The following is a 14,125-nucleotide window of genomic DNA, read 5'->3' as shown; positions in this document are numbered from 1 at the left end:
AGACTAAATTCATCAATTAAGAGCAACTCTGAGATCACATTTTTTTTTTCTATCTACACACAGACTTCTTGTAAGGGATACATCTAACATACAAAAAACTGAAAATAAAGGGATAGAAAAGATAACAGACAAAAATTAACCAAATAAATCAGTTACTCTATCAATATCAGAAAATATAAACTTTAAAAGGCATAAATTATTAAGGCCTCATCAGATTATAAAAGGAAGATAAATAATTCTAAACCCATAAACATCAAAACAAGAAAACACAACCTACAAACATAACACCAAAAAGTGACTAAATGAAAAAGAGAAATCGACAAATACATTATTATAATGCCTGTTTTAATGTATCTTCTTCAGCAACTGACAGAGCAAACAATTGGGGGAAAAGGCAGAACACAGAACATTGGAATTGTACAATTCACAAACTTGAGCTATAAAAACTCATGGAATTTGCAAAAATTATCACATACTAGTTCATGAATATAATTTTAACTAAAATTGATATCACAGATCATATTCTTTGATCACAAAAAATAACAAAAAAATATAACTTCCAAGCCCCTATAAAGTTTAGCACAAAAATATTTCTAAAAATCTATTGGTTAAAGACAAAAATACAAAATGAAAATTAAGAAACATATAAGTCAGGATGTCATTAGCATGGGTACAACTTTTATATGCAACCCTCTCAACACGAAAAAAACCCTAAAAGTTATATCTGCAATATGCCTAGTTTCTATATTCCCACCATTATGTTTGTTCACTAAAATTAGCTGTCCACATTTTTAAAAAGAAATATTAGTTAGGAGGTATGAATACATTTAAATTACTTGCTCCCAAGAAAATTTATCTGAATTTCTTCTTACCTTGGCTCATCAAAGTAGAAGGAAGGGCTCTTTCTATCTAGAGATAACTGAATCAAACTGTAGTATTTACTAAAAGAACTTAAAGTCTAAAATCTAATTCATTTTATTAGTAATCAGATAGAGAGCTATAGGTATTATTTAAGATCAGTAAAGGGTAATTTTACCCAGGGTAAAATGGAACAAAATGTTTGGTTTAAGAAAGCACCTTTCTGATCACACATCTCCTTTTTGTAGAGCATATGAGGAAATGGAGTTTACAAAACAGGTTTACATACAAAGAGAAAGGCTTACGAATCCATGCACCCAAGTTTACTTGACCAACGTTCACTTACAAAGCCCTATATACTGGGCCTTGTACTGAGTCCTTGGGATTCTAAAATCAATAACATAAAGCCCTTGGCAAGGAACCCACTGTTTTCTACCAAGGACATTCTAGTGTCATGGCTTTCCCCACATAATCTAGGCAGAGTCACCTGGTGTGCCTCTGAGCAAGCCTGATGAAGGAATCTACCAAACAGGAGTGCTCTGTATTGGAAAGTGGTAAATAACCCTGAGAAAAGAGGATGATGATAATGGTGATGACAATGACAACAACAATGGTAATGATGGTAAATGATAACGAGAGCTAACACCTACTGGAAGCTTCTACAAGTCAGACTTTGTGTATCATATATAGCAGATTTCATTCTGAAAACTAATCTAGAGGACAGGTGCTATTATCATCTCCACAATACAGAGGAGGAACTAGGCACAAGAGAGCTCAAATCACCTGCCCAGGGTGGCAAAGCTAGAAAATAGTGAAGGCAGCATATGAACTCAAGCAGTTGTCTGAATCCACAGGTGGTGCTTTTACCACTTTATACCACCTCTCTATCAAATCCCTTTCCTGTGCACATACGGCAGATGAATCAAGAGATCATATCTGGAAGACGTGGATTTATTCTCACAACACAGGAGTATAGACCAAGCATGTGCCTCTTCAGACTGTTTTCCTGGCTATTTACGTTTCAGCATATCCTTATAAAGAAGCCTTATCCCTCGAGTTAGTCTGGGTGGGTATCCTCCCACCATCTAAACCACCATATTGATATTTCCATTGAACACACAAGATGGGAAGGAAAAGGCAATAGCAGAAGAGACATAACTTCTAAAGGGGGAAGTGAAATGATGCCGGAGGATCCAGGATGCGGGTAGGTTCCTAATCTTCCAAGACTGGAGAGAAAGAGGAATATGGATGGAGGGTTTATTGAGAGGGCAGACAAGAAGAGTGCTGGGAAGGGAGGGAGGCATCCTTAGGAAAATTCACTCCTAATGGGCCTTCTCTGCGGTCAGTAAAGGGTTAAATATCCAACTGTTTGCGTATCAACCCATCTCATCCCTTTTACAATCTCCAAAGATAATATTTTTTTCTTAGACAGCCCTACCCAATTTCTTTTTGGCCAAATTCAATGACCTTTTCTCTTGTTCTGTTTTCCATGAAAGAATTTTTTCCAGTTTTATTGAGAAATAATTGCCATATATCACTGTGTAAGTTTAAGACGTATAGCGTAATGGTTTGGTTTATGTATACTGTGAAGTGATAACCACAGTCAAGTTTAGTTAGCATCCATCATCTCATAGAGCTACCATAAAGAGGGTAAGTAAAGAAAAACAAAGAATTTTCTTCTTTCAGAACTCTTAGGATTTACTCTCTTAATAACTTTCATATATATCATACAGCAATGCTAATTACAATCACCATGCTGTATGTTACATTGCTAGTACTTATTTATCTTGTAACTGGACGTTTGTGCCCTTGACCACTTTTCTCCAATTCCCTCCAATTCCCTCTCCCCCCACACTCTGCCTCTGGTAACCACAAATCTGATATCTTTTTCTAGGAGTTTGGGTTTGGTGTTTGGTTTTTTTGTTTTTTTTTTTTAGATTTTCACATGTAAGTGAGATCATACAGTATGTGTCTTTGACTTCACTTAGCATAACGCCCTCAAGATCTATCCATGTTGTCACAGACGGCAGGATTTGCGTGTGTGTGTTTAATGGCTGGATAACGTTCCATTTTTATACACACACACACACACACACACACACACACACTTTTTTATCCATTCACCTGTCTGTGGACAGTTAGGTTGATCCCATGCCTTGGCTTTTATAAATAACGCTGCTATGAACATGGGGGCGCAGATACCCTTTTGAGTAAGGGTCATGAAAGATTTTTTTTTTTTTAAAGATTTTTATTTATTTATTTGACAGAGATAGAGACAGCCAGCGAGAGAGGGAACACAAGTAGGGGGAGTGGGAGAGGAAGAAGCAGGCTCATAGAGGAGGAGCCTGACGTGGGGCTCGATTCCGGAACGCCGGGATCACGCCCTGAGCCGAAGGCAGACGCTTTAACCGCTGTGCCACCCAGGCGCCCCTTGAAAGATTTTTTTTAAACTACCTCTCTATACTCTGCCTGTGCAAGACTGTATTGCATTAAAACTCGTCATAATTTATATGAGCTCTTCAAAGAGGGAGAGAGAAAGGAAGGAAAACTAAAATTTAGTGCCAAACACTGTGCTAGGTCTTTATGTCTCTTTTTGCATGCATTCCTAACAAAACTCAGTGAAACCGATATCTTCTTTTCAAAGATAAGAAAACCGAGGGCCAGAAAGGTTAAGTTTGACCAGTCACCGTTCCCAAGAAGTAATGAAGCAAAAAATGAGCTTCCGGGTTTGGGAGTCCTGTCCTCCTGTTCTTCCTGCCACATACACTGCCCCCTGCAGGCGGAATATGCAGGTGCTCCTGCCTGGTCCCAAAGCGCAGGGCTGCAGCTGGCTATCCAACAGGCGGTAGGACAGTACTAGCGTTCCTATCCTAAGACTAAATTATAAATCACTTTTTAAAAAATAGACTCACCTTAAAATATTAACTTAAAATATGAAACGCTGATTTGCAATCTTTTGTCAAAGGGCCAAGGCCTTCTCCTTCAGTACCTCTGTCAGTTTAAATCACAAGTGACTTTCTTACATACGTGATACACTGTCTCTGAATTTTCAATTTCGGCTTCGTTAAAACAGAGCGAAAACTTAGGCACTCATAAAGCGATCCAAATTCAGAATTTTTCTCAGTTTATGAGCCCTCCCCTTAATCTCACTCATACCTAACTCAATAGCTACTAGGCCTTTACAATTTGGGGGGTACTTTTTAATGTAAGTGCTACACCCAACATGGGGTTTGAACTCACAACCCCAAGATCAAGAGCGGACTGAGCCAGCCAGGTGCCCCTCCTGTACAGTTTTATCCAAAGCGTTCACAGAAACGACTGTCTTTTCCTACTCTTCTTTCATATGCTTGCATAAATTCTAATTAAACTATATAATCTGACAGTTACAATGAGTAGAAATAGGTTTTGGAAGAAACCCACTGGTTACTGACAAGGATATAACTGAAGTGGTGGGAACAGAAATGCTCGAATGTTTTAGAGAGTAACCAGCACACACTGGGAGGTCGCGGGCTTTGGCAGGGGTATTTTACAAAAAAACAAAACAAAAAACATCGGTGATTCTGGGAAGCCAGAGAAGTGTGATCAAATAAGAGGACTTCTGCGGTACTGTGATATCGCTGGATGAGATGTCTTATTATATACATTAAAAAAAAAAAAAGGACAGAGAATGTTCAACAGGCAGAGCTCCTAAGAGACTGTCAGAGAGAAGAGACTCTTGTTTTAAATTTTTCAAATAGTTAACAAAGAGAGAAATTACAACTAACCACAGGCAAAATATTGACGAGCAGAATAACAGGAAAAGTACAGGCAGAGCTGATGTGAGCGTGCATAAACCAGCAAGTGTGTACAGACGAATGAACCAGAAGTTAGCCAGGTGGAGAGAGCAGAATGTAGGCATTCTTGTCAGTTGTTATACTAATGTGCCCATTTTTCTTTGTTTCTCACGGACGTAAGCATCTATGTGTGGACATGCATCATAACAATCTGTGTTCTATGGGTTTTCCATAGTTCTATCATGTTTCTGACCCCTCTATAGATCTTCTCTAGGAAGCTAATAGGGGACAGGCCTGAGTCTTCCCCCCAGCTATCCAAGTAACCCACCAGGTAGTCTACTTTCTTGTCACGGCTTTCACTGTGAACGTTTACCAGCACTTCCTCCTTAGACTCCTCAAGGCCTCCGGCGATGGTCATCCAACCCAGCTGCGCGCTTCAGTGGCTAGAGTTCTCAAATTCATGCAGCAGCCTATTGTGTCATCAGACCACTTGAATTGTAGAAAGATCTTCCCTACGTTGGGCCAAAATGTGTCCTGTAACCTGCTCCTGTTCACCTCAGCTCTGCCCTCCAACAGCTACAGGGAGCAAATCAATGCCCCCTCCAACGGGGCAGCGTACACATACTTGAAGATAATGACTAAGTCCTAAATCTCCTCTCACGCAGGCTACCTGTCCCCAGTCCCTCCGCCTGTCCGGTCTGACAAAGGTGTCACCACGGCCCACACATGATGAAAGGGGAAGCAAAAACTCACCACACTTTACCATTCCCACTTCATAGCACTTCCGAAGTCGGCAGGCCTGGCAGCTTTTGCGCCGATTCTTATCTATCGTACACTGATTTGTAGCCGGGCAAATGTAATCATTATGTCCTACAGCAGAGGGGAAAAAAGGCAGGCTATTTGTTATTACATTATCTTGATTAAATATCTTCCTGGTCACAACAGCAATAATGCTACTCAGCTGAGAGGTAGGCGACATCTTCTTAATGATAGGTACAGACACAAAGGCCAAAGTTCAGCCTCATCAGTGCCTTGTTGGTGAGTCAAGAAAACCTAGGAATATTTCCATATCTTACTCTTTGACAAATAGGCTATTCTCCACATGTTCTTCGAATTCTCAAGAGATACATTAGAAATATTCTCCTTTGGATACGGAAAGTGAGACAGTTGCCTGAAATTGGTGCTGCAAATCACAGAATCTCCTCAAGAACAGGCCTTGTGCATTAGGTCACCAAATTCAACGGCTTACATTCTTTTATGTATATCCCTCTTCAGAATTTAACATGACATTTTTATGAGAATTCACAGTCCAATAAGAGAATGAAACTAATCACTAAGAGGATAAAGAAATGAGCGACTTGAAGAACCAAAGGAACTGACACTGGAGGCTTGTGGTGATTATTGTTCTCCGTTCTCCACTGCCTCCCTCAGCCCTGTAACCTTTCAGTACACTCGAGTGTGCTTGCCCACCAACTGATGTCAAGCTTGGCCCTGAAACTTGCTTTAGCCAGTGGTAAGTTAGTAGATGGGATGTTCCAACAGTCTGGCTTGGCCTCTTGAGCTCCCAGGAGAAAAAACAAAATGCCTGAGGTAGCTGCTGGTCCAAGGAGAATGTGGAAACGTGTGGTGCAGACCGGAACTCAAACCAGAGCTCAGGGCCGAGCTTTGAGAAGTAGAGCCACCCTCCCCAATCCCTGGACCAAAAAACATGGTTCCACGATTGGACCAAAATCAAGTTTTATAATTCTCTCTCACTTCAGGTAGATTCCAGTAACACTTGTTCAACCAAACACAAATTGAAATTCAGTTGTTTGTGACTTTACCATCATTCCCTGAGCCAGCCTGTGGGGGCAGCAAAGGTGCAGACTGCACAGTTCTAGAAATAGGAGGGCCAGTTACTCCAGAGATGCAGAAACCACGGTCAAGTGCCCCTCATACCAGCCATGTGCAGGAAGCCTGGCATGCCAACATTTCTGACGACCCACCGATTTCCAGATACTTTATAATTTCATGTAATCCTATAGCTTCCCTATGAAGAGCTAGGATTCCCATTTTTCAAAAGAAAACACGTTAGCTCAGTTCAATAATCTCCTTAAGGTCATGGTTTTAGTTTTCCATGCTGCACAATAAATTTCTACAAACTTATGAGCTTAAAACCAAACAAATGTATCATCTCATTTCCACCAGTCAAGAATCCAGGCACAGCTTACTCTACTCAGGGTTTTAAAGGCTGTGATCAGGGTGTTGGCTGGGCTGTGGTTTCATCTGAAGCTCAGGGTCTTATTCCAAACTCATACAAGAGGTTTGCAGAATCAGCTCCTTGCAGCTGTTAGAACAAGGTTCCCATTTTCTTGCTGGCCAGCAGCTGAGCACTGCTGTCTACTTGCAGAGGAACCAGTTCCCCACCCAAAAGCACTTCACAGCACATGCTTGCTTTCGTCCAGACCAGGAGGGGCGCTTCTCTGACTTCCAGTCTGTCTTCACTCCGTTATGATGGAGTCTTGCATAAGTATAGCGTAATCATGAGACTCCCCCAATACCACTTGCCATATAAGATAACCCAACCAAGGGAGCAACTCTCATATTTACAGGTTCCACACACACTCAAGAGGAGGGGATAATATAAGGTATAACATTTTTTTAAAGAACAGATAATTATCTTGTCACTGCTTTTATCCTCATTTGTAATATTCCAAAATAAATTATATTTTAAAAGCCAAGATAGATTTCCAACTGGAAACTTTCCATTGCCCTCTAGACCATAATGCTTTATGGCTAGAAGATAAATGCAACCTCACAGTACTTTCCATCACAGCAACGATCTTTCAAGGACCTTCTAAAAATTCAAAGAATACATGATGTCATCCTTTTCAGTTTTAGAGAGAGGTTTATAACAATAAGCATTTAAGGGACCAGAGGTTCATTTTTTTTTCCTCAGAGTTTATTTTAAAAGATCATTTTACTTTAAAAAAATCAAAGCACAATAATATGAACACACTAAATAAAAATAGCCTAGAAAATGTCTTATGCAAGAAGGTCAGGGTAATTGAATTCACTTCTGACAAAGGAAAAAAAGTCCTCCTCAAACTACACGAACTACCTCACATATTAAAACGGCTTTCTTGGAGCAGCACCGGGGTGGCTCCAGCAGTGAAGCATCTGACTCTTGATTTCAGTTCAGGTCATGTTCTCAGGGTTGTGAGATCGAGCCGCACGTCGGGCTCTGCACTCAATGCAGAGTCTGCTTGGGGATTCTCTCTCTCCCTCTTTCTCTGCCCCCCCCCCGAAAAAAACAAAATGTTTTTTTTGTTCCATGCAACAGTCTGAGAAGCACACTATTCCATACTAATAGAACTCAGAGGAAAGTTCAAAGCAAAATTAAAAGCAAAATATGTAGCTAATTCTTTAAGATATAAAGCTTTATAGGAAAATGTGTTTTTTATCATCTAAAACATAACAGGTTATCTCTGTACTCTCTACACAATTATTGAGTGAGCCCGTCTGAATACCTGTGGTCCTTTATATACAACCACGTGGAGGGGAGAGAGAGCACTGGACTTGGGATCAGCAGATCTGAGTTTCAGCTCAGTTTAGTCTCCCAGGGTTGTCCCTTCAACAATAGAGCAATGTTTATCACCCGCGCCCTCCCTGGCACTCTTATCCCTCAACAGCAGGCAACGACCTTGCATCTTGTTCCCTCAGGACATCCTTCATGACTTCAAGGCCAAATAAATCCGAACTAACGGAATATGTGCCTCCAAGATAAGAATCTTCTACATAACCTACCAGCTGTCAGAGCTTCCCATTTAAAGCTCGGCCTCTAAAGCCGTAAAAAGCAAAGCATTAAAGATCCGTGAGCAGTGCTCAAATAAATTTTAACTTTCGAAGGACAATGATAAAAGCTTATTATGAATACCAATATGAAAGTGAATAGTATTACTGTTATACATGAATATAAAATAGCCCCAAAGAATGATATTTACAGAAATACCACTGAGAGGGGCGCCTGGGTGGCACAGCGGTTAAGCGCCTGTCTTCGGCTCAGGGCGTGATCCCGGCGTTGTGGGATCGAGCCCCACATCAGGCTCCTCCGCTATGAGCCTGCTTCTTCCTCTCCCACTCCCCCTGCTTGTGTTCCCTCTCTCGCTGGCTGTCTCTATCTCTGTCAAATAAATAAATAAAATCTTTTAAAAAAGAAAAGAAAAGAAAAGAAAAGAAAAGAAAAGAAAAGAAAAGAAAAGAAAAGAAAAGAAAAGAAAAGAAATACCACTGAGAAATGTACCAGATATATATTTTTTTAAAAACTAACAAAACTGTAAAAGAGATATAAAAGGCCTAAATAACTGGAGACATAAAATGTTCTTGATGTGAGGGCTATTCCAAAGATTCCTTCCAAAATAATTCTCTACTTTTCTTAACATTAAGGATGGGAGGCCACTTAATAAAATTATTCTAATGTCCCTATGGATAAATAAACAAAATAAAATAGCCAGAATACTTTTAAAATAGGAGGTATTTATATTGGTATGTATTAAAATGCATAAAATTATAATAGAAGTAAAAATAAAACTATAATAGTTAAAATAATGTAGCACTTATAAGAATGAAGAGCTAGGTCAACAGAACAGAATAAAACAGTACATATAAGAAATATAGAGAGAAAAAAATCAATGAACACATGAAAAGATGGTCAAAATGATCAGTAATCAGGGTAACGTAAATTAAAACCACAATGAGACAATTATATACCCAATAGAATATCTAAAACCTTTAAAAAGGCTACAATATCAAGGATTTTTACAAGGATGTAGAGCAACTGGAAGTCTCATATGTTATTGTTGAGAGTACAACATGGTTCAGCCACTTCGGAAAACAGTTTGCTAGTTTCTTATAAAATTAAACATATACTTATCATACACAGCCAGTAATTTTACTCCTAGGTATTCCCCCAAGAGAAACAAAAATATAGGTCTACAGAGAGGGAGATACATCACTGTTCATAGAAGTGTTATTCAAAATAGCACAAAACTGGAAACATCCCAAATGAATAGACTATGGTACATCTCTATGTTGGGACGATACCCAGTAACAAAAAGGAGTGAACCACTGGTACATACAACAAACATGGATAAATCTTAAAAGCATCATGATACGTGAAAGAAGTGATACACAGATGGTTACATACTTTATGATTCAATCCTATGATATTCTAGCAAAAGGCAAAAATATGGGGAAAGAAAATACGCAAACAATGAATCATGGAACACTACATCAAAACCTAATGATGTACTGTATGGTGACTAACATAATAAAAAATTTAAAAAAAAATAGATCAATGGCTACCAGGGCTTGGGAGGTTGGGAGGAAATTAGGGGCAATGGGCCTGCAGGGACTTTTTGGACTGAGGGTAACATTCCAGATCTTAATTATGATGTGGGTAAATGGCTACATGCATTTTCAAAATTCATAAAACTATACAATAGAGGAATTTTACTATATGGAAATTACAGCTCAAATTCAACTAAAAAAATAAGCTTCCCTATTTTTCAAAAAGTCAATGAAAATGAATATATTTATTTAATAATACAATGTGGAGAAAATTGATTAGATAAATAGATTTAATTTTTTTCCTTTTTAGTTTTATTTTATCAAAGTATAATTAACATACATTATATTAGTTTCGGGTATATAACTTTTTCTTTTTTTTTTTTTTTTTAACCAGAAAATGGATTTTTTTTGGTGGGGAATAAAAGAGAATTACAATCCAGGACAAACAAGCTGTGGTAAAACCATAGGCAAGTCTGGGAAGCAAAAGCTCAGGTGTATAACATTTTGATTCAACAATTCTATACAGTACTCAGTGCTCACCATGTAAGCACGGTCCTCATCTGTCACCTAACAATGTTTTTACAGTATTATTGATTATATTCCATATGCTGTACTTTTCATTGCTATGACTTATTTTATAACTTTTATAAGTTTGTACCTCTTAATCCCTTTTATGTCACCCGTTCCCCCCCCCCCATACCCCCTTCTGGTAACCACTAGTTTGTTCTCTGTATTTGAAAGTCTGTTTTGGTGGCGGGGGGGGGGGGATTTCTTTGCTCATTTATTTTTAGATTCTACATGTAAGTGAAATCAGATGGTATTAGGACACCCAGGTGGCTCAGTCAGTCAAGCCTCTGCCTTCAGCTCAGGTCATGATCCCAGGGTCCTGGGATCGAGTCCTGCAGCAGGCTCCTTGCTCAGTGAGGAGCCTGCTTCTCCCTCTGCCTCTTGCTCCCCCTGTTTATGCTCACACTCTCCCTCTTGCTCTCTGTTAAATAAAATCTTTAAGAAAAGAAATCACATGGTATTGGTCTATGTCTGACTTAGTTTACTTAGCCTTATACTTTCTAGGTCCATCCATGTTGTTGCAAATGGCAAGATCTCATCCTTTTTATGGCTGAGTAATATTTCATTGTGTGTGTAACTTCTTTATCCATCCATCTATTGATGGACACCTAGGTTGTTACCATACCTTGGCTATTGTAAATAATGCTGCAGTGAACACTGGGGTGCACATCTCCTTGTGAATTAGTGTTTTTATGCTCTCTGGATAAATATCCAGTAGCGGAATTATTAGATCATATGGTAATCCTGTTTTCAATGTTTTGAGTTTGTTCCATACTGTTTTCCACAGTGGCTGCACCAATTTACATTCCCAACAACAGAACATGAGGGTTCCCTTTTCTCCACATCCTCACCAACACTTCTTACTTCTCGTGGTTTTTATTTAGCCATTCTGACTGGTGTGAGGTGGTAACCCATTGTGGTCTTGATTTGCATTTCCCTGGTGATTAGTGATGGTGAGCATCTTAAGTGTTTGTTGACCATCTGTAGGTCTTCTTTGGAAAAATGTCCATTCAGGTCCTCTGCCCATTTTTCAATTGGATTATTATAATTTTTTGGTGTTGAGTTGTAGAAGTTCTTTATATATATTTTGGATAGTAACCTCTTAATGGATATATCATTGCAAATACCATCTCCCATTCAGCAGACTGACCTTTTGTTTTGTTGATGGTTTCTTTCCTTCACTGTGCAAAAGAGTATTTGGGTATAGTCCCTATAGTTTATTTTTGCTTTTGTTTCCTTTGCCTCAGGAGACATACCTAGGAAAACGTTGCTAAGGCTTCAGAGAGATTACTGCCTATGTTTTCTTCTAGGAATTTTATGGTTTTAGGTCTCACATTTAGGTCTTTAATCCATTTTGAGTTTATTTTTGTGTATGGTATAAGAAAATGGTCTAGTTTCATTCTTTTGCATGTAGCTGCCCAGTTTTCCCAGCACCATTTATTGAGGAGACTGTTTTCTCCCCATCGTATATTGTTGCCTCTTTTGTTGAAGATTAATTGACCATATAATCATGGGTTTATTTCTGGGCTCTCTATTCTGTTGCATTATGTGTCTATTTCTGTGCCAGTGCCATACTGTTTTGATTACTATAGCTAAGTAGTATATCTTGAAATCTGGGATTGTGATACCTCCAGCTTTGGTGTCCTTTCTCAAGATTGCTTCTGTTTCTCAGGAGCCTTCATACAAATTTCAGTATTATTTGTTCTAGCTCTGTGAAAGATGCTCTTGGTATTTTGATAGGGAATCCACTGAATCCATATATTAGGTAGTATGGACACTATCAATATTTGTTCTTTCAATCCATGAGCATGGAGTATCTTTCCATTTGTTTCTGTCATCTTCACTTTCTTTCATCGACGTTTTATAGTTTTCAGAGTTCAGGTCTTTGTCCTCCTTGGTTAAGTTTATTCCTCAGTATTTTATTATTTTTGGTGCAATTGTAAATGGGATGGTTTTCTTAATTCCTTTCTGCTACTTCATTATTAGTGTATAGAAAGGCAACAGACTTCCACACATCAATTTTGTATCCTGCAACTTTACTGAGTTCATTTATCAGTGCTACTGGTTTTGGGGGGGGAGTCTTTAGGGTTTTCTATATATAATACTATGTCATCCACAAATAGGGAAAATTTTACTTTTCCCTTACAAAATTTGGATGCCTTTTATTTGTTGTCTTGTCTGATTGCTGTGGCTAGAACTTCCAGCACTATGTTGAATAAACGTGGTGAGAGTGGACATCCTGGTCTTGTTCCTGATCTTAGGGGAAAAGCTCTCAGTTTTTCACCATTGAGGACAATGTTAGCTGTGGGATTTTCATATATGGTTATTATGTTGAGATATCCCCTGTCTAAACCTCCTTTGCTGAGAGTTTTTATTATGAATAACGATAATATGATAAATACATTTCATTCTTACTTCACTCAATATACAGGAAGAATTGGGTGGCCATTTTCAGTTACAACAATGCATTTTATATAACAGGATGCCAAAAATATGAAGAGTCCAAAGAAACAATCATGCACATAGTAAGCAACTGTAAAAGCACTCACTCTTGCCCTTATGCACACTTAGAATGTGACATTTCTTTCCCCTTTCCCAATAGTTTCTTGGCCCTTGCGGCAGGAAGGAAGGACATGTGGAGAACAGAGGAAACTCCCTTGTCATTGTCATCAGCCTTAGTCTAAGTGTTCGAAGATATTTTAGGTAGAGATTTTTTTCCAACAGCAAATAAAAAGGATCCTTTGCAAAGGATATAGTTAGTTGCACTGGGTCGAGATTTCCTTAAGGAATAAAATTCTGGAATCTCGACAAGATAGAGAATTGTCATCACATCAAGAGTTCAGTTCTAAATTTTAGAAATCTGAATTGTTCTTACTATATAATAGCAGGGAAGTAGGCCTGGCCCTCTAATTTACTACTAGAATTATCATAAGTAAAAATATTAAAGCACTAAATATGTTAAATACAGAATGAAAAGTTGTGTGTTACATTATAAATAAGCAAATAATACAGCTTATGTTTTGATAATATTTGATGGCATAGGCTTTATCTGTGACTTTTTTTTCTTTCAATAAAATTAAGTTTGAAAATGGCAGAGGGGGCACCTGGGTGGCCCAGTCGTTAAGCGTCTGCCTTCGGCTCAGGGCGTGATCCCGGCGTTCTGGCATTTAGCCCCACATCAGGCTCCTACACTAGGAGCCTGCTTCTTCCTCTCCCACTCCCCCTGCTTGTGTTCCCTCTCTCACTGGCTGTCTCTCTCTGTCAAATAAATAAATAAAATCTAAAAAAAAATAAAGAAAATTGGCAGAGGGCCCTGATCCACCCAACTACAAAGATTTTAGAGAAGGTGGGTTTAAATATGATTAGGATTAGAAGAAAAATACAAAGAAAGAAAAGATGTTGCTATCTCAATACAGAAGAGTTAGAAGAAAAGCTAAAATATCTTAAATTTGGATGATGTTTATAAATGACTAAATATTTTCATATAACCAACTTCATTTTATTTTTATTTTTTTAAAAGATGTTATTTATTTACCTATTTATTTAGAGAGTGTGTGGGAATGGGAGGAGGGGCAGAGGTAGAGGGAAAGAGAATTTCA

The 14,125-nt window shown here is 38.5% G+C and overlaps 1 protein-coding gene across 2 annotated transcripts in view; it reads right to left on the bottom strand.

Moving 5' to 3' along the window:
• Nucleotides 1-14,125, bottom strand: part of ESR2 (estrogen receptor 2) — a 58,270-nt gene that overhangs the window by 39,793 nt on the left and 4,352 nt on the right. For both annotated transcript variants that reach the window (XM_040641804.1, XM_008701010.2), the window contains exon 3: nt 5,385-5,501. In XM_040641804.1, the coding sequence (XP_040497738.1) occupies nt 5,385-5,501 (117 nt within the window). The remainder of the gene's footprint in view (nt 1-5,384; nt 5,502-14,125) is intronic.

This window comes from Ursus maritimus, unplaced genomic scaffold (genome assembly GCF_017311325.1).
Source record: "Ursus maritimus isolate PB19 unplaced genomic scaffold, ASM1731132v1 scaffold_25, whole genome shotgun sequence".
Classification (NCBI taxonomy): Eukaryota; Metazoa; Chordata; class Mammalia; order Carnivora; family Ursidae; genus Ursus; species Ursus maritimus.
Note: the sequence above shows the minus strand (reverse complement) of the source record. Positions and strands in the feature narration are given on the sequence as shown.